Below are 19785 nucleotides of genomic sequence, written 5' to 3'. Positions count from 1 at the left end.
CACTAAGTCAGTTGCGACACCGCGCTGAGCAACTCACTGTTGCTTTTATTGGGTAATGCACTTGTTTACGCCGACCCACTCCAGAGATAAAAAAAGAATCCAGCAACTGTGGAATCTGCTTGAACTGAACTAATATCCTGTGTGAACATCTTACCAAACAAGTCAGACACTGAAGTCATTTCGCAACACTTTTTCTGCTTCGTCTCGGAGAAAAGTGTTGTGCTAAGATCCTCTTTAACGTGCCTGTTTTTCTGGTGAAGTAAAAAAACACTTTCTCAAGCAGATGTGTTACATACAGATATTTCTAAAGCTGAAGTGTTAACCAAACGTATGGCGTAACTCACTTCCTGTTCTACGAATGGAAAGGACGCTTTGTGTTTCTGTGAGAGACGTCCTTGTATCAAACGACTGCACGTTCAACACAAGAAGTAATCACCTCATTAAAACTTATGGTTTTGTATTCTTCCCATCCAAGTATCAGTTACAGCTGGGAAGTAATTAATCATTTAATAATAATAAAATGGCAGAGTTGTGTTTTTCTGTTTAACACTATCTTTACATTAAAGTTAAATGACAAAAAGTTAATTTATGGACGTATTGTAGAGGTGAGTGTGTCAGTGCTGTCAGTTTCAAATATTGAACTGACAGAACTCGTTTCATAACAGGCGTTCACTCGCTCGCCATTTAATATGACAGGTCCTCCTGTCACTTTAAGTTCAGACACCCACAGGTGGCGGCTTGCTAATGTAATATGCAAATCACTCATTTAGGAGCGCGCCTGAAGGCGGCAGATCGGCACGGTCCATTAAATACAACTACGAGCACACGGTTTTGTTTGCCGTTCGTGTCAGCGATCCCTTTTTTTTTTATTGAGCCGGCAAGTTCACACAGCACTGAGCGACGCATCGCTGCGCGTCGTTTAAGCAGCTTCCGTGCACATTGTAATGTTTGCGCATGCAGAGGATGCACAGCACAAAAGCAGTAAATGGAGAATCTAATGCGGCCCAGTTTTAATCTCTGCAGGCTGTTCTCATGCACCGTTTGTAGATATCGCACGGAAACCAATTGGCATGTAATCCATGTAACCACGAACCAGGAAGTATAAAGACCATGAAAACCCATGCTGGGCCGGCGGGATAAAGGTGGATGGATCAAACAAAAACCGCTCTGTTTGTCTCTCATGTGAAAACCAGAAGTCAATGTTGATTTATTTGTCGCTTAACTTCCGTATTTAAGTAGCGCAACTTCTGTAGTTATTTTAACCCAAACCACGATCTTGTGCAAAGTAGTTTTGTGGCCTTAACCTCAAAAATATGAGCCGTGTTCGCAGTCATTTGAAACGGAATATCTTTTTACTGCAAAATTTAACTCATAACCGGTTAATATCTGCAAGCAGGACAACTAATTCTGATCTAAGGTGGTTTGAAGATCACACGCTTTACCAACTTAATCAAATTTTGCGTATTTTGTCACCTTTGGACAGAGCCATGCTAGCTGCCCCCCCCCCCCCCCCCCCCACCGTCCCCCTGTTTACAGTCTTTGTGCTATGATAAGCGAAGCTAACCGGCTAACTGGGCCGCCGTTAGCACCGCACTGACAAACGACCTTGTACGGCTCCACGAGGCCGTGTTCAGAGCTTCTGTCCCTATCGGAGAACCAGAGGGGGCCTCGGCGCTGTTTGCTCAAGGGGGTTTACAGATGTGATATGATGCAGTGCATGCGGTTCGTCGTGTCCAGGTCACTGTACCAACATGGGGTCAGGTGAGACCTCATGCCGCTCTCACACTCGGCACACGTGTTGCCCCAACATACCAAAGACACACACACACACACACACACACACACACGGTAGCTCAAATGCACTCCAGAGGATCAATCACACATTATGATTTAACATGTTGGGTAATGCACAAGATAATATTATTTGGAACTTTGACACCCAAAGTGCTGTGGATCATTATGCATTATTATTATTATTATTATTATTATTATCGTGTGTACGTGTCTTTATAGGTTTGACACATGACATGGTTTTGCAGGGTTTGAGGGTGCAGCGAGTATCTGGCTTCTTGTTGCCTTGAAAACACACTATTTACGAGTCCTGTAGTTCCCTGATGATTTCCACAAAAAAAAACAGCAGCTGATGTCATGTAAATTGTCAGGGAGCTCCCCGAGGACAGGACTATGTAATATAGCTCTATCTTAAGGGAAAGGCAGGCAGCCTACATACCGGATTAGCCTGTTAGCGCAATGTGTTTGCACCCTGTCATTAAGTCGTGTGCAACAACGTTGGGGTCACTTGGGTTGTTTTGAGAACATGTGTTCATTTATTTTCCTAATATTCTAGTTGTATTCAGCCCTGTGATTTGTTGACGTTGGCTTCTCTTTCCCCATTGTTTGCAGAGACATGACAGGACAAGTCAACTTTCCTTTAAAACGTACTTTCCTTCTGACCGCATTAAAACCCAATTATGTGTGAAGGTATTAAAGAGGACTCCCTTCCCTTTGACACCAACTGGTTTGCACATCTGGCAACCAAAAAGGTAAACTACATTAACGCATCGTTGCAACACCAAATAAAGAAATATTTTAGATGTTTTCCGAACAACATAATTGCACAAAGACAATATGTTACCCTGCATTGTGGGGCTACTTATCTTTGGGGGTCAGAGTGCTTAAAAAAAAAAAGTACTGCCATCAATCACAGATATGCAGCATAGAAGAAAAAAAATCCATTGTATTTCACCACGTTTTCTGAGGCACCAAAAAGGTGAAACAGACAAAACAAACATCCAATTTACGGAAGAATAGGTATGATAGGTTTGTTTTATAGCTGCTAAAGAGGGATAAAAAACACCAGCCTGTTTACACTGCATGTACACAGTATAGTATATATATATACAGTATATATATATACTGACTTATATACTAATCTTGCACGCCTGACTCACAGGAAATACAGGAAAGAGAAAGACAGGCGCAACATTACCTAATTGTAAAGAGTGGATTATCCTGTAACAGAGGTGGGGGGCGGGGCCAGGGAGGTCAGATGATCATGATGATGATGATGATGGCGGTGATGGTGAGGATGATGGTGGCTGAACGAGGGGAGGTGTGTGTGTGTGTGTGGGGGGGGGTCACAGATAGAGGCGGTCCCAGAAAACGCGCACACAGAAAGAAGGTGGTTCATGTGAGGACAGGGACCGTCCTGGGCTGAACTCCACGTTACAAATAGAGGCTGTGGTATTCCAGGTGGAGCAGAGTGGAGGTGATCGTAATGTGGAGTAACAGCGCCGAGTGGATCCGCAGTGTTTCATAGAGAGAGAGAGAGACAGAGAGAGAGAGAGAGAGAGAGAGAGAGAGAGGAAGACGCTTCTTCCTGGGACCGGACAGAGAGACGTTTTTCTGCGGAGTCTTGCGCACCGGCGGAGAAAACTGATCCTTCTACAGGTACGATTATTATTTTAAACAAGTTTTTTATTATTATTATGAAGAACTGAGTATCATTTCGCTAAATAAAACGACAACGTGAACGATTGATTGCAATAAGCGCACGTTCTCTTCAGACTTTAAATCCCGTTTTAACTTTACTTAAACCCGCGACCCTTTGAATGTTCAGTTGGGATTTCAAGATTTTGTGGGAACAAGTTTCGGCGTTTTATTCGCTCGCGCTACTGCTTACGCTGCGATATTTAAAAATATTAAAAGTCAAATGTCTAAAGTGTCAGATGCCGGTGATGCTGCTGTTTATGTAAGGGGTCAGATTAGATAAATCCCCGTCACACATGTGGGTCAGCGCTGATGAAGTAGAACAGTGGGACCGGAAACAGGTCACGAGTTTAGGAGACGATGTCAGAGCGTAACGAGGAGCGGGTGAACCCAGACGTGTTCCACGCGAATGTAGGTTATACTTTTAAATAGGCTCGTGTCACATTGGAATCAATATTTACTTCATGTTGGATTATAAAGTGTGGCTGAGAGCTCACAGCCGTGTGAGCGGTCCGGTCCGGATGACTGGCCCTGTGTTTACAGCACGTGCTGTCCCATATTGATCGTGTAACGAGGCCGGCAGAGGTTATGGTACAAGTCGATCCCGTTTCACCGGAGAGATGTAATGGGGTTACATAATACTGTGTTGTAATGGCTCTTGCGTAACCGTTAAATCCTACTTCTGATGTGCCTCTTTCTGTTTGACCACTAGGTGGCACTGTTGCTGCATCAGAGCGCTCAGCACCACTCAGTGGTTGTCCACCACCACCACCTGACAGGCACGATGTTTGAGGAAGAGTCCCAGCAGGTGATGATGGGCCAGCAGCAGGAAGTGTCCGTGCTCCAGACTCTGGAGTCGCCCGTGAGTCCCGGTGGAGGAGGAGGAGGAGGGCCTCTGTCCTTCACAGACGAAGCCGTGTCCATCCTGACCTCCAGCAGCCTGTTGGCGCGCTCCCTGCTGGGTCGCACCTCGGCCGTCAAGCGCAAGGAGAGCCCTTCCTCCAGCATCCGGCGCAAGCGCGAGTTCATCCCGATGGACAAGAAGGACGAGGGCTACTGGGACAAGAGGAGGAAGAACAACGAGGCGGCCAAGCGCTCGCGGGAGAAGCGCCGCGTGAACGACATGGTCCTGGAGAGCCGCGTCCTGGCTCTGCTGGAGGAGAACGCCCGCCTCCGGGCCGAGCTACTGGCTCTCAAGTTCCGCTTCGGGCTGGTCAAAGATACCCCCAGCGCCGCCATCCTGCCCCTCGCCGTGGCTCCTCAAACCTTGACTCCTCACTATTATCTCCACAGAAGCGATGGAGGCCTCCCCACTTCCTCGGCCCCCCATGCCAACAACCAGGCAGGCCAGCTGAGCTCCAGGGCCTCCAGGGACGCCGGGAACATGTCGGAGGACTCTGGGTTCTCCACGCCGGATGGGTCCAGTGTGGGCAGTCCGATCTTCTTCGAGGACCGGCTGAGCGACCACGGAAAGTTCTCCCCGCACAGGGCGGAGGAGCTGGGCTGCGACCTCCACCACTCCCCCGTTAGTGTCCACCACACCGCAGGAGCCGCCGGAGGGAAGTCGGACTACACCGAGGGGATAAAAAACCTTCCCCACAAGCTGCGCTTCAAGACTCCCGGCTGCGGGGAGGCGTTCGATGCCGCGGGGGACTGGCGGAGCCCCGCAGCGGGACGGGTAGGTCCGAGGGAGGCCCCCAAAGGACTGAATGCGGGCGAACCGGCGGCGGGGCACTGCGCCGGCTCCTGGCTTCAGCAGCTGGAGGGCGAGGAAGTCAGGAAGGGGAGGCAGTCCCCCCAGTACAACGCCTCGCCCGCCGGCCTCCAGCCTCCACCCGCCCAAGGACAGACCGAGGTCCAGTACAAGCACGAGAACACTCACCTGAAGTCGCAGCTCAACTCTCTGAGCGAGGAGGTGGCGCAGCTGAAGAAGCTTTTCACAGAGCAGCTCATGGCCAAGGTCAACTGAGGACCGGTGCTGTGTGTGTGTGTGTGTGTGTGTGTGTGTGTGTGTGTGTGTTTCCCAAGACGTCTAGACTTTTGAGGGAGTGAGCTCAGAAATTCAGGAGCTCCCCCAGACTGATAAAGCTCTCAAAGTCTAACGAACTTTTAACAATGTCTTGTTTTTTTTATTTCGAACGCTGTATTATATTGTAATAAATGTCTCGAAAACACTCATCTCACAACCCAGCTGTGTAACAGCGACTCTATCAGCGTCGCTCAAGTCAGGGAGTCTTATCCGTGGTAGAGTGTGATCGTTTCTCTATGTCCCACACACTGTGACGACTACAAACACGCTACAACGTTTACATCGCATCATTCGGGTTCGGTTGGTTCCGGAGCCGCGCTCATTTCGATCGGAGGTCGGCGAGCGGGTTTGTTGTGACGCACCGCGATGGTGGAAGTGTTTGCAGTTGGAGAAGCTAGGACTCACCGCACCAGATGAGACGAGTCTGCCGGAGGCTGCGAACACAAAGCAGAGACAGACAGTAAACACACGCAGAAGTTAAACAGTTTTCCTGGAAAGTCCTCCATTTTTTTTTCTCTCTGGTTTCGCACACTAAACACTCACTAGCCCCGCTTCTCATCACTTGTCATGTCGGGGAGCTCCTTTAAGGAAACGCACTGTAACTTGTTCTGTGTTGATGTTTTGCGTCTCACTTCGGTCTCTGTCCGGTCTCTGGTTTTTGAGTTTCTTTGAACTGCCGTGTAATCTGTACCCATGGTGATGGGAAATAATTTAATGTCTGCTGTCTTTCTGTACATTTTCAAATAAAAAAATTAAAAAAACATTTGACAAGACTTCCTGGCGGTGAGTGGATCATTACTCGAGGGACACAAACGCAAACTTTGCACATGAAGTTCACAGAAAAAAGGGTCTTCTGCAGCTCTGGAGGGAGCTCTGTACATTTTGACTAAACAACCCCGGTTATGTCATAATAATGATGTCATCGGGGTGCTGACAGAGGGCCTTTGTTACGAGCTTCTGGCTTTGAGAGAAGTGGGCATTTAGGAGCGCAACGTGGGTTCTAAATGGAAGGTGCCGATGAGCTGCATCATGGGAAGTGTAACGGGAAGAGTCCCCCAAACTGAATCACTTGAGCGCACCCTTTTAAAACACCGACAGAACAAAGCCTCGCTGTTATGTAATGTCCATTGTTGCAAATGTCATACAGCAATACAACTGACCGCGAACAACGTGACGTCGCTCAGCCTGCATATCATTTCCCTAATGACCGATAATGAGAGAACAAAGAGACGAGTTCGGACAAATGCAGGCGAGGAGAGGAGCTGTGTGCACTTGGCAGGTTTTTTCACAGAGACAGAGACAGAGAGAGAGACAGACAGAGAGAGACAGAGAGACAGACAGACAGTTTTATAGAATTATATTAATATTATTGTGTATTAATGTTATTGTGTATTGATGTTATTGTATGTTTAATTTTCTGATGTTTTGGCAATACTGTTTCTAAACTTTCATGCCAATAAAGCAAAATTTGAATTGAATTGAATTGACAGGGAGACAGAGACAGAAACAGAGCGAGACAGAGAGAGACAGAGACAGAGAGAGAGAGAGACAGACAGTCAGACAGAGACAGAGAGAGACAGTGAGTGCGGCGGCAATTGCAATTACTCAACTCCTCTATGAGAAACCTTCCAAACATGCTGAGCTTTAATCAGCTGGAGGGGATTCATGTCGCTGAAGAATGGGAAGCATGACTTTTTACAAAATGGCAATACTATGCAATTTTGGATCAACACCAGATCTGTTACCGCTTGTAACATAAAATGAATTATAATAAAATCATGCTACTTTGGAGTCAGCAGAGGGCAGCAAAGACAATACAATCAGCATCGCCGAGGAGCCCAGAGTCTAGTGTTTCACCAGCTATACCTTTAGATATTAATCACGCTACTCGTCTCTGCAGTTTGTATTGTTCCTGCAGGTTAGCGAGTTAGTTGGCATGGGGATGATAATAGATATATGCAGCGACTGTGCACAATGTGTGTGTCTGTGCATGCAGGTAGAAATGTGCAGAAGCTGATGCTCTAAGTATAAAAAAAAAAGGTCAATTGAATTTAGAGCAAAGAAATATAACTGATGCAATACAGACGTCCCTGTTTTATGACGTAATAATGTGTAAATCATGAGAGATGATGCTCTCAACTGCCTTCGCATTAAAAAAGCTCTTCAAGGCCGTTGAGGGAACCTTTGACAAAGATACATGTATGATGTAATTAGGTTTGTGAGCCCGGTAAAGTACGGACAGACTCCGGAGTAAACCGCAGAAGCCTGAGAGGTAATGAGAGGCAGACGCTGCAGGTGCGGAGCGGAGAGTCTGATTCAATGAATCTACTGCAACATGCTGCTGTTACGCTACCGTCCTCACCCACATACAACAAACGCAACTCCACAACCCCCCCCCCCCATCCCCCCATTTCTGTTCCCCCCACTTTTTTTTTTTCTCCAGTGAAGGGATAAAGCCTGTTGCTAGGCAGGCAGTGCGACAGTTGCCATGGCAACGCTTGCAGACATAGCTGGAAAGGGGGGGTAAAAAAAAACGTTGTGTTAGGGTGGGGATAAGGATGGGGTGCAAAAAACAGAGAGGGAGTGATGCAGAGACAGAGTGCGTGTGTGTGTGTGTGTGTGTGTGTGTGTGTGTGTGTGTGTGTGTGTGTGTGTGTGTGTGTATGGGGGGAGGGGGATGCAAGTTCACGGGCCAACGCTGGAGGAGCCGCTCGTCTCCTCCAGCTACAGAAGGAAACAAAGAGGTGCAAAGGAATGGTGACGCAGGTGGGAGTTTCAACATTGGAGGCTCCGCATTGGGAGTTCGCCCTCTGGTGATGCAGTGTGACGGGACGAAGGCGTGCCGTGGATGCTGAATGTATATAAAACATATTTACTTTTTTTTTTTTTTTAAAGATGAGCTGAAGCAACTTCACAAATCTGGGCTAATTTATAGGCGTTATTAGTGCTCGTCAGAGAACAATAAAATAGAAATGAAATATCGGCCACTTGGCATAGTTGAGACGGTTGTGCTCAAACAATGACGAGAACAAATAATTACCGCTGAACCAAAAGTGAAAAGTCCTTAACTTCCTTCAAGGACACAAAACAATCCAACTAAACAGACTAATTGCTGCAATTAAGGCTTTTGTATTCACCAACCGAAATATACAACTGTGTGCTCACGCGACTTTCACGGCCATGAAAAACATAGCAGGGCCTTCGGTATGGAAGGAGACAATGAACACATCCTCAGCAGGCCTTAAGGGAACTTAGGACCCCCCCCCCCCCAGTGTAGCACACATTGACTGAGCTACTGTTTCCATCCCGGTGTCTGATGGAGGATGATGGCTATCTGACAATCCAAACTGCACGGCTGCTATCGTCCACATTGCAGAAGCGAGCAGCAGCTCATGTGTCGCTTTCCTCCCTGAGACTAAATGGGAGCTGCCACCCCCCCCCCCCCCCCCCCCCCCCCCAAAAGAAACATGCAGAACCCGTCACGAAGTGCATGGCTCTCGTCCAAATACATTCTCTGACACCAGTCATGCCATGCCAGTGTGACAGATAGATATATAGCCATTGAACTGTTATTCTGCTCTCCGACCCAAATACACAGTGTATAAATTAGAGTGACATAACAAATACCCCCCCCCCCCCTGCTCTGTGCCGTGAGCCTCTTTCCTTCCTGCCAACACGACACGCATTCCTTGCCTTGTGTTCCGAGATGAATCAAATCTCTCTCTCTCTCTCTCTCTCTCTCTCTCTCTCTCTCTCTCTCTCTCTCTCTCTCTCTCTCTCTCTCTCTCTCTCTCTCTCTCTCTCTCTCTCTCTCTCTCTCTCTCTCTCTCTCTCTCTCTCTCTCTCTCTCTCTCTCTCTCTCTCTCTCTCTCTCTCTCGTTACATAACATCTTTGTGCTCCGGCCAAAAAGCAGCTTACTTAAGACGTGCGGCTGGAAAAATAATTCGGCTTATTGTGGGAATTCGACAGCAGACGCAGCGAGGGCCGGGCGAGCTTCTGTAACTGCCGCTGAACCCAAAAAATGGGGGGAGGGGGCGGGGGGGGGGGGGGGCAGGAAGAAACATGTCACTTAAACTCATGTGTTTGATTTTGAGGAACTTTGATTCAGTATTTCAGCTACTTTATTGTTATTGTTGGTTGTTTTTCTTACAAAACATACGAGAACTAAAAAATATCTCCCTGAAGTAATTTCAGTCTCATTTTTATTTTTTTTACAAATTGATTTAAGTTAGAATTGTTTTTGATTTAACATGCAACATGTAGAGACAATGTTCCTCCTGTGCGTTACATTGTTGTTTGATTATTACTACTCTTGCCTTAAAGTGACGGTGAGGGACTTTTAACTTGTTATGTAACAGTGTCGGTTGAATACAGACGTCTCTGTATGACCTACATAAGTAAACCAGAACGTGATGTAGAATATATAGTTATTCTTAATGCTTGTCGTCGGTCCCTGCGAGGAGCAGAGCTGCTCCGCCGGACCTGATACCGACACCACCACGCTGCTGGAGGCCCGGGCCGTATTGCTGGGTGTCATGTAATTTTAAAACTGTGTTATGTGTGTAAAATCTATCTCTTTAAAGTAACCTGTGGTACCTATACCTACTCTTGTCTGACTATATAATATAGTGGAGTAGAAGTATAACGTGGCATGAATGTAATTGTAATTCTAGAGTACAGTAATTAAGAAAATACTTCCCACAGCTAGGCGTACATGGACCGTCCAGGCCTTAACCCGGAGGACAACTAGGGGACACGTGAGGCCCTTAAAAGAAGCGTTGGACATTTAGGGGAACTGTTCATGGGCCGCTTGCTTTCTTACAGGCGGTTGGATGAGAGGACTGAGTTACGCTACCTGGCTGCTGGCGTTACATCATCAGAGGAAACTAATGTGGAAGAAGAAAAAAAGAAACATTCAGTTACTCAGAAAGTCTCGTGAGACAAAGTCTGCTATCGGCACAAAAGACGGGAATATGCTCGTTCAAAAACACCGGTTGTGAGAGTGTGTGTGTGTGTGTGTGAGTTTGCGCTGCTTTTTTAGAGTTTGTCTTTTGTCATAGTAACCTTATTATGGTATCATAGGAGTTCATGACTGATTCTGGCGGTGAGCCAAGTCCCTCCCCCTCCAGGCTCTTTCTCCTCCCCCTAGGCTCCCTCCACATCACATCTCCTCCCATGCAACAGGATTTGAAGTCGAGAGAGAGAGGGGAGGGAGGGAGCAGAGCCCAGAGAGAAACAAAAAAACGTGACTAGGCACTCAAAGCGTCCTGTTATGCAACAACTGACCTACTAACATACATTCAGAGACTCTGAGAGAGAGAGAGAGAGAGAGAGAGAGAGAGAGAGAGAGAGAGAGAGAGAGAGAGAGAGAGAGAGAGAGGGGGGGGGGGGGGGGGGGGGGGGAGGAGGAAATAGAGAGAGGAGGAGGAAATAGAGAGAGGGAGGGAGGGAGGGAGAGAGAGAGGAATCGGAGCAAACATGACATGAGGAGCGCACTGCAAACAAGCGGCACTGTGTTCGCACTCTCGCCTGTACCTGCGCTAATCGGAGAGCTGGTGATTTTTGGAAAGTGACGGACGGCAGCCGGTGCGCAAAAAGAGCGGATTGTTTGGACGTGAAATCTGTGTCCTCTGTGGATTCTGTCCCTTTTTTTTAAAGACCAAAAATATAAAAAAGGGTAAGTTGGTTATTATTATTCATAACGGCATTGTTACGTTAATATGTGATGCGGGGTGTGATACCCGGGCTCTCTCAATATCTTGCGTTGGTGTGAAGAAATTCATCTCTGCTTTAGCACCACGAGTGTTTGTTTTGGTGCTTGGGGGGCATTTTCTCAATGTCAAGGCGAGGTTGCAGCACCCCCCCCCCCCCCCCCCTCCGAAGACTGTGTGAGGGACTCTGTGTGTGGATGAGGGAGGGGGGGGGGGCGAGGGGGCGTGTGGTTAGGGATAGCGCAAGGTTTCGGGATTCCTTCAGGAAAGAAAAAAAAGGTGCGGTGGGCTTGCTGGAAACGCACGGAGGCGGATGTGGATGTTTTTTTGAAGCGGTGCCACAGTGGTAATGAGGTAGGGTCAACGCATCCGCGCTGCTGTGTTCACGGTGCGTGTATTCGCGGGTTGTTGTGGTGCATTCAGGGGCCCGTTTAGTACGTTTATCCCAGATTCTGTTTAGTGGGCGAATAAGCTTTCGGGTAATTATTGTTCGTATTATTATTTTATTATTATTAGGCTACAGAAGGAGAATATCCTGCGTCAGTAACGTTCAGGGTCACCTTTATATGTTGTTGGACTTTTTAATACCCAGCTTCTTTTGGGTTAGTAGTCCACACAGAGAACTGAGGGAGACTAAAATAAAACAATAAAAACTCCCATGCAGGCACTGAGGACACGCTTCTCCGTGTCACGTGTAGCAGCTCTCTGTAAAGGTTAACGCGGCTGTGCAGTTCTCCGTTAACCTCTTAGTTGGCTCTTCGCAGTCTGAAGGAGAAGCCGCGCGTTCCAGAGCGCACCGGATCCATCCCCTTGGATACACATGTGGACATTTTCTGTTTTTTTATTACTTCTTTGACTTTTCTTTTAACGACCTCGGCTCGGACTTGATAGAAGAAGGAAAAAAAGGATAAAGAACGGTGTTGCCAGGTGAGGTGTGGATCAGAACATCTGGATCAAATGTGGGTCAGACGTGTTGCTGTTATTCCGGGAGCGGCTCAGATGACAGCTAATAGAGAGAGAGGTGTTTATTTTGATGAAAATGTGTAGATCGTGTTTATTTTTTGGGGAGGGGGGGTTGAATATTTTGCAGCACAGATGGATTCCTGCAGTCGCCTCGGATGACTGAGGCTGCGATTAAATATGCATGAATAGGATCTGTCAGACGGAGCAACAAAGGAGGCACGCGGCGGCAACAGATTTCTCACAATGTGTTGTGAATGATATGCAATGTGTTGATGTTGTTTTAACCGGCGGAATTAAACCATACACACAACCTTCTGTTGAACTTGAACGCGCCTGTTAAACTCAGTTTGCTTGCAGTCCAGCATTGTCTCATTGGTGGTGGAGACGGTGTCTTTACTGAGACACATGGTACACAGGTGATACAATAATATTAAAAACAGGCAAATCGGTGTGTTTTATGGGATGTTTTACGTTTTGTTTTGAAAGACAAAACAATAATAATTCATTTTCCACACCGGCTTTGTGGTTTATGCACTGCACGTGGGCATGGAGACTTGATACGCATTGCAAAGTGTGCACGTGTGTCGCATCCATCGCTGCTGCGTACCGCGCTGGGTACGTCGAAGAGCTTTTATGCAGAGGGTTGCGTAATACATGAATTAAATAATTAAAACGGATCAAAGTGCGGGGCAGATTATGCAATCGGCGAAAAACAAAACACACACACATATAGTCTGTGGCTATATGAACCCTGCGCTTCGCTGCGATGCGGAGCGGCCGCTTCCAATTGGCTGGCGCTGCGCACACTGGGTCTCTATGCCAGTTATGAATGTAGGTCACATTAGTCCTACGGAGGGGGGGGATAAAAATAAATAAATAAATAAATAAACCCTTGCACCGCCACAACAAAGAAAGAGGCTGGCGTGCAGAAAGAGAAGACAAGGGAAACAAATACACCCTTTTTAAATATACAGCCAATTACATCACCTAATTGCTTGGGAAACTTTTGTGCGGTTAATTAGGTTTGATGGAACCCTGTCCCCTGTCATGGTGCAGAGCGCGTGGGGGGCAGTTTGTGGCCCTCCTGACTTTCCCGGGGCTTCCTTGCACATGTCAGACGATCAAACTGTGAGGGCCACGCTTTGTTTTTGTGCTGCGGTTTTGGGGCATTACAGCGAATTACAGCGTTTAGTAGGCCAAGGGAGCACATGGGACTGCTGCAACACATGGAGGCCACTCGGCTCTTCTTTTATTTATTTAGCCTCTCTCCCCCTTTTGGAGAGGGTGATATGGAACAAGGATAGGCTGGATGGGACTCCGCCTTGCTGGCGTGCTGCCTGATTTCCTAACCTCACCCCCCCTCTCCCCTTGTCTTTATTTTTCTTGGAAAGATAAATTCAGCCCTTCAGACTTGGAATTAAAGCAGACCCCACCCACGACCCCAAACCCTGCACCACGTGCCATACATTGCGTTATTCCCATGAGGGGGGGAGAATAATCCCTATTTATTTTAGACCTGCTCCCATTTCCTGAAACACTCCACACAAACACGTGCCAGAGGGGGGGGGGGGGGGGGGGTATTAGAACTCCATCCACCGTTTCCAGAGCTCATCGCTACATTTAGACTCTTGCGGCGCGGTGCCCATGCGGTTTGTGGTTCTGCGAGCGAGTCCTTTTTTACTGCGCTATCATTCCACAAGTGCCACAGAGACATGACACGTGAAGAGCCATGATGGATCGGAAAGAGTATCTAGGTCACGGAGCACCGAGCTGAGGAGCGGCTGCTGCAATGCACTGTGGGTTCCGCTCGCTTCAGCGGGATTGTTGTTGCATGCACAATTTGTTTTTGGGGAGGGGGGCTGCATTTTTAACTTGGCCCGCCGGGGATTTACTCGCCGTGTTTCCGCTCTAAGCCCCCCCTGAGTACAGCCTTTGTAATTTTAGCGACAAAGAGGGTGAATGAAACGGATTACGGGCCGTGAAGGAGGAGGCGCGCGCGCGATGTAGGTCAGTGTGATTCACGCTCATTCACGTGGTGGAATTCTGCGAGGTGACTTCATTAAACACCAGAGTTCATTCATGTGCCAGGCTCATGCATGCGCTCTGGTGACGTCAATCAAGTCTCCTTTTGCCACAGAACGTTGGTTCTGAGGGAAGGGAGAGAGAGTCCGATATGATTGGCTGCCCTCACCCACCCCCCTTCTCCCCCTTTTTTTTTGTTGCTATGGGTGACACATCCCTTCTATTGATGCAATACCAACATTGTCGCAATTGCCACTGTCCCCCCCCCCCCCCCCCCCCCCCCCCAAATCCAGCTACAGTATAATCTATTCTCCATCTGTTTTAACTCTCCCTCATTGATTTTGTCTTTGTCTCCGCTTCACATGCTCTCACCTCCGTCTATATTCAGGAAATTCTCTAATTCTCAGCGCCTCTTTGTTCTTTTTATCGGCTCCTTTTTTTTGATCCCTCCCTCGTCTCTCGCCCGCTTCACCTCTCCGCGGCTCGGCTGACCCATATGTTGTGGCGGGCCGTGCCGCTCAGACTTGTGTTTACAGAGTGCAGTCGGTCCCCAGTTTCTGGGTCAGTGGGACACGCTGAGGAAAAAATGTCTTATTCGGTTTCTTTCGGGCTTGGGAGGATAATAAATAAATCACAGACAAATATGTAGTGTGTATGATGTAGATTGTTAGATTTGATTCTTTGGAGATGCATTTAAAAAAAAAAAAGGGTCATTGTCTGCATTATAGAGGTAAAATACAGTTTTTTATTCCAAGAATTGGGTCTCAAATTCATATTCATTGGCAGGATACGCCTGCAGTTACGTAATGGTGTCAGATCCTGGGAAGAGCAGAGTATAAACAGTGCAAACAACCATGCCAGATTACGGGATTACAGATTCAGACAGTGTAATGGCGCTTATGAAGGAGCGCAGGCGCACTTACACTGCGGCTGGTAAAAACAGATGGGATCTACTGAACACACGTACTTCAGTCCAGTCAATTTGCCAATCCGCTTTTGTTAGTTTGATATCATTTGTTTGTTGTTATTATGTCACTTAGAAAAATGTTTCTTTACTGTAGTGGTTGAGATATTTTAATCTGCAGTTGCCATCCAGCGTTTAAAACGATAATTTTTCTGTCCTGCTCAGTAATTGGTGTTATGCCCTGATAATGACCACATCGTGCCAGTTATGTCTGGAGGCACACCTGTTCGGCTTATTACGGAGGACTCCCTGCTGTGTCCGAGCTCTGAGGAGCCCGTCTCCGTAGTTATTATGAGACTTCAGACCACCCTCGCGTTTCACCCCAAAATGTTAACAGGCTGTTATTCCTGCCCGTGTCTCGCCTCGCCCCCCCTCCTTTCTTTCCAGGAGGTCTTGACCTATATTTGTCGGTGCCCCACCTCGCAGCTGCCCCCCCGCACCTCCGAATCCGTCCCCCGGTCTCAGCCTCTTCATCCTTGACCTGCGCCGGCTCGCTGCCTTTGTCTGCCTTATCTGCTCACTCCGCATCATTGATTTGGCTTTGGAGTTGTTTCTGGCGAAGAATGCTGCCACATTCCTCTGAGGACAAACGCATTGGGTGGGGGATGGGGGGGGCTTCAGCAGTGTTTGTGGATGGGGTGTGTCAGTGGAAAAGCAGTGGGTAATCACTCATGTAGGGTTTTTTTTTTTATGTGAAATGTTCTAAAATGTATCCAGGGATCCCCACCAGCTTCTGCGTCTGACTCACCCTCTGGGCCAAAATACTCCTCAGGCAAACAAAGAGAGCTAATCCTTAAACAGTCAAGTTCTGTGCTCAGCATGTGTCAGACTGATGCAATTTCTGCGGCGTTGCAATATGTTATCATTAACTTCATGCGTGCACTTGCCTCAGTTGCCATTAGTCTTTTAGTTTGGATTTCTGCTGCCTCCAAAAAAAACTAAATGTGGGCTCAGACATTTCCACACGTTTCAGAAGTCACACTGAAAGCTTTTATAGCTACTGGGTGATAAGATGAAGCGGTGTCATCCGCCTCGCAACAAACTCAATGCCCTCCTTACGTCCCAAAGTCAACATCTACATGCCGGGGTAAAGGTCAGGGGTCATAGGCTGCAGACAGAGCAGATCAATAGCGGGGCCAAAAGGTCAGACGGGGAGGTCTAGCGGCCATTCATTAGCTGCCAGCGGCGATACCGCGGTTTAAAGCCAGACGTGCCAAAACAGCAGAGGAAAGCTGTTGGGATGTACGGATGAGTCTTTGATCAAACAACAGAAATGACAAAAAATACCTCAGAATAAATCCTTTTGAGTCTGCTATGAGAATGCATATTGGTGCACCAGCAGTCCACATGGATTAATATGTATTTTTTCTCTTTTTCTTTTATCTCTGCAGCCTTTCATCTAGCAGTCAACCGAAGAGAGACAGACGGACGGAGCGAGAACGAAGCTCCCCAAGAGACTGACACTCCGAGGTAGACGGGCTGACCTACATCCTGCCGTTTACGTGGAGATCTAGGACACTTCTCCGCCAGCCTAGCTTTGACAACCAACAGCGGGAAAGCAAGAGGGAAAAAAAAGAAATTTGTGCTTTTCTAAGACTGATCTGATCCACTTAGGATCTGTGAAGAGTCTGGACACTGAAGCACCAAACCCCTTCAAGTGAATAAATGAGGGTTACTAATGCTGAGCTACGTCATTTTTGCTACTTTGGACACTTGAGTCCCCTCCTGTCACGACTGCACTGAAACTGCAAGAAGCAGAACAAGAACTTTGCGAGAGAACCTTCAAGGTTGTTTTTGGCACCGCCCCTCCTCCCCCTTGACCTCTGACCTGGTACTTTCCTCAAAAAAACACCATTTCAAACTGGCTGCCACGAGACAAAAATGGAAAATCTGACGTCAGCTCTCAAAACATTAAACAAAAACTCTGAGAATAATAACTGTGAGACCTTCAGCAGTTATGAGGAGTCTCTTCCTTCGGCCGAAGGGAGTCCGACTCGCATGGGCCGCCTCGGCAAGTCCAAACCCAGCATGAGCTGCAGGCGAAAGCGCGAGTTTATTTCGGATGAGAAGAAGGACGCCTGCTATTGGGAGAAACGCCGCAAAAACAACGAGGCCGCCAAGCGCTCCCGGGAGAAGCGACGTCTCAATGATATGGTCTTGGAGAACCGTGTCATGGCCCTGAACGATGAGAACGTGAGGCTCAAGACCGAGCTGCTCCAGCTGAAACTGCGCTTTGGCCTCATAAGCACCGCCTCCTACATTGAAAAGAGTCAGCAGCTGGGCGGAAGCAGCAACACGGCAAATGGAGGCTCCTCCTCGTCCTCCTCCTCAACCCAGTACTACTCCAGCGGTTACTCCAGCGGTTCTCAGGTGATGATGAACTCCGATTCCTCAGAAACTGAGCAGTCTGGACGAAGCGAGGTCCACAGGGAGATGGTGAAATACTCCCCATGCGGCTCCCTCTCCGACATGTCCGACGGCTCCTCCAGGGACACCCCTGAGCCGCTTCCTTTCGAGATCAAACAGGAGGGCGATAGGCTGGAGATGGACATCGCCAATGGCGGCACCACCACCGAGATCATGTTCAACATCCAACGTGGTCTGGCCTCGGTGCCCACTCACCACCAGATCCAGCAGCCTTCTCAGGATCTGGAGGCCGCATATCACGGCCAACAGCAGCACCACCACCATCAACAACAACAACAACCCCATCAGGAGCCTGCGACCGCTATCAACACCGTCAGCCAGCCTGCCCCCCACCCACCCGCTGCCCAGAGGAGCGTCATTCTGTATGGCTCCAGCAGCGCCTCCTATCCTGTGGACGCCCTGACGAGGCACCAGGACATCGATGTGCCGGCAGGCCAGAAGCAGAGCGGCAGCAGCAGCGAGACCTGTGCCAGTCGGCTGCCCCAGTATATTACAGAGAGCTCCACAGAGACACTGGCTGAGGTGACGAAGCAGCTGGAGAGGAAGACATTAGACTCCCCTCCATACGAGCTCTCAGACAGCCGTGACGAGGCTGGAGAGAGACAGGGGTACAGAGTTTGCCAACCTTCCCAGCAGCACCTGCAGCAGGAGCAGCACCAGCAGGAGAGAGACTCGTCTGCAGAGATCCTCCACAAACAAGTGGAGGGGGTCAACCACTCCTACCTGTACCACCCTCATCAGCAGCCCCATCATTCATACCTCAGTGCCCAAGACGAGGAGCCACCTGTGCTCACCTACAAGGGCGGGCACGGGGGCGAGGCTTACTACCGAGGCCAATCAAATACCAAGGACACGTCATCCAGCGATGGAGATCACCACAGCTCTGATAAAGACGCGTCCACGGACGATGAGGAGTCCCCCTCCTCGTCTTGCTCAGATTTGGGCAGCTACCACAGCCAGCATCTTACCAGCCTCCACCATCCTGCCTCAACTCTGCCCTCCTCCCAGGGCTGCTCTCAGGCCCAGGGCCGGGATCCCCAGGGGGAGGTGAAGGGCACAGCGTTGCCCCACAAACTCAGACTCAAACACCGGGCCATGAGCACCGGGAGCAGCGGGGGCAACTGCTCTGGCCAGGAATCCCCGACGACCCCTCCGTCTGCCACGCCGCCTCCCCTGCCCCAGCACCCCTACTTGTCCCTCACGCCGCAGCAGAACGTTATGCGAGAGAGCCCCGCCGGAGGGGAGGGGGGCAGGGCGGAGAGCGGGAAAAAGGAGACGGAAGGACGACGAAACAAGAGGCGAAATTAGGTGAAAGACAATGTCTCCTCCAACTACCCTGAACTACCCTGCCATCATGCCTTTACCCTATAATCAAACCCCCTCCTCAAGCCCTTGGGACTTCTCTACTTCCTTATCCCCAATGTCACCAAAAAGGCTGGACATCTTGTAGGGCTGTATCATATTTGTATATATTGTACAGATTTGTCATTTCTTACATCCTCTCCATACTTACAGAAGCACTTTTTTTTATGTGATGAGAGGAGGAATGGAACTACCTGCTTTTCTACTTTTGTCATCCAACAAAAACACAGCAGAGCACATTGACATTTAGATCACAAACGAGAATGTAGGACAAGGAGAAGTTTTGAGCTTTATCAGTACTACAAATTTGGTACATATCCGACCGTAGACAAACATACACATGTGTGGCTATCTGCCTTAATCTAATGCAAACGTACACTGGGGACATTCCCTCGACCAAAGAAGCACCAACACTACAAACACCGAGTTCCATACCTTTTCCCAGACCCTACCTCTACCAACCCATACTCTCCCCAACCATCTCCATTAGTTCACGAAAGATCGCAGTCACCTTTATTTTTTAAAGCACTTGGTTTGTATATTACTGTGATATATGAATATATGTATCTATTATAAATATATATTTTACAAAGAAATTTGAATACAAATTCAACGTAAAGCGCGACACACCTGCAATGGTAAAAAAGGGTTTTTGAAAGTGACCATCCTATTATGAATCACAATTAACGTACAACCACGTCGTCCACTGTTGCTACAGGACCCACTAGAATTAAAGAAAACGCCTCTCTTGATTGTTAAGCTTTAGCATTAATCATTTGTTAATGCCGTGTTTACACAGAAATGGCCGTCCGGTTTG

General features: G+C 48.3%; 2 protein-coding genes across 2 annotated transcripts; both read left to right on the top strand.

Annotated features, from left to right (window-relative positions):
* The first annotated feature begins 3245 nt into the window (after positions 1-3245).
* Positions 3246-6291, top strand: nfil3-6 (nuclear factor, interleukin 3 regulated, member 6). Its single transcript, XM_076080047.1, has 2 exons — positions 3246-3450; positions 4202-6291. Exon 2 carries the CDS (start codon positions 4274-4276, stop codon positions 5456-5458), a length of 1185 nt encoding a protein of 394 aa, XP_075936162.1. The 5' UTR covers positions 3246-3450; positions 4202-4273; the 3' UTR covers positions 5459-6291.
* Positions 6292-17060: 10769 nt separating this feature from the next.
* On the top strand, positions 17061-18914 carry nfil3-2 (nuclear factor, interleukin 3 regulated, member 2). The gene is made up of 2 exons (XM_076086672.1): positions 17061-18078; positions 18115-18914. Exons 1-2 carry the CDS (start codon positions 17061-17063, stop codon positions 18912-18914), a joined length of 1818 nt encoding a protein of 605 aa, XP_075942787.1.
* The last annotated feature ends 871 nt before the right edge of the window (positions 18915-19785 follow it).

The sequence above is a fragment of the Anarhichas minor genome, unplaced genomic scaffold (assembly GCF_050575085.1).
Source record: "Anarhichas minor isolate MPS153535 unplaced genomic scaffold, ASM5057508v1 ptg000007l, whole genome shotgun sequence".
NCBI lineage: Eukaryota > Metazoa > Chordata > Actinopteri > Perciformes > Anarhichadidae > Anarhichas > Anarhichas minor.
The sequence above is the reverse complement of the archived record's forward strand: the minus strand, read 5'-3'. Positions and strand labels throughout refer to the sequence as shown.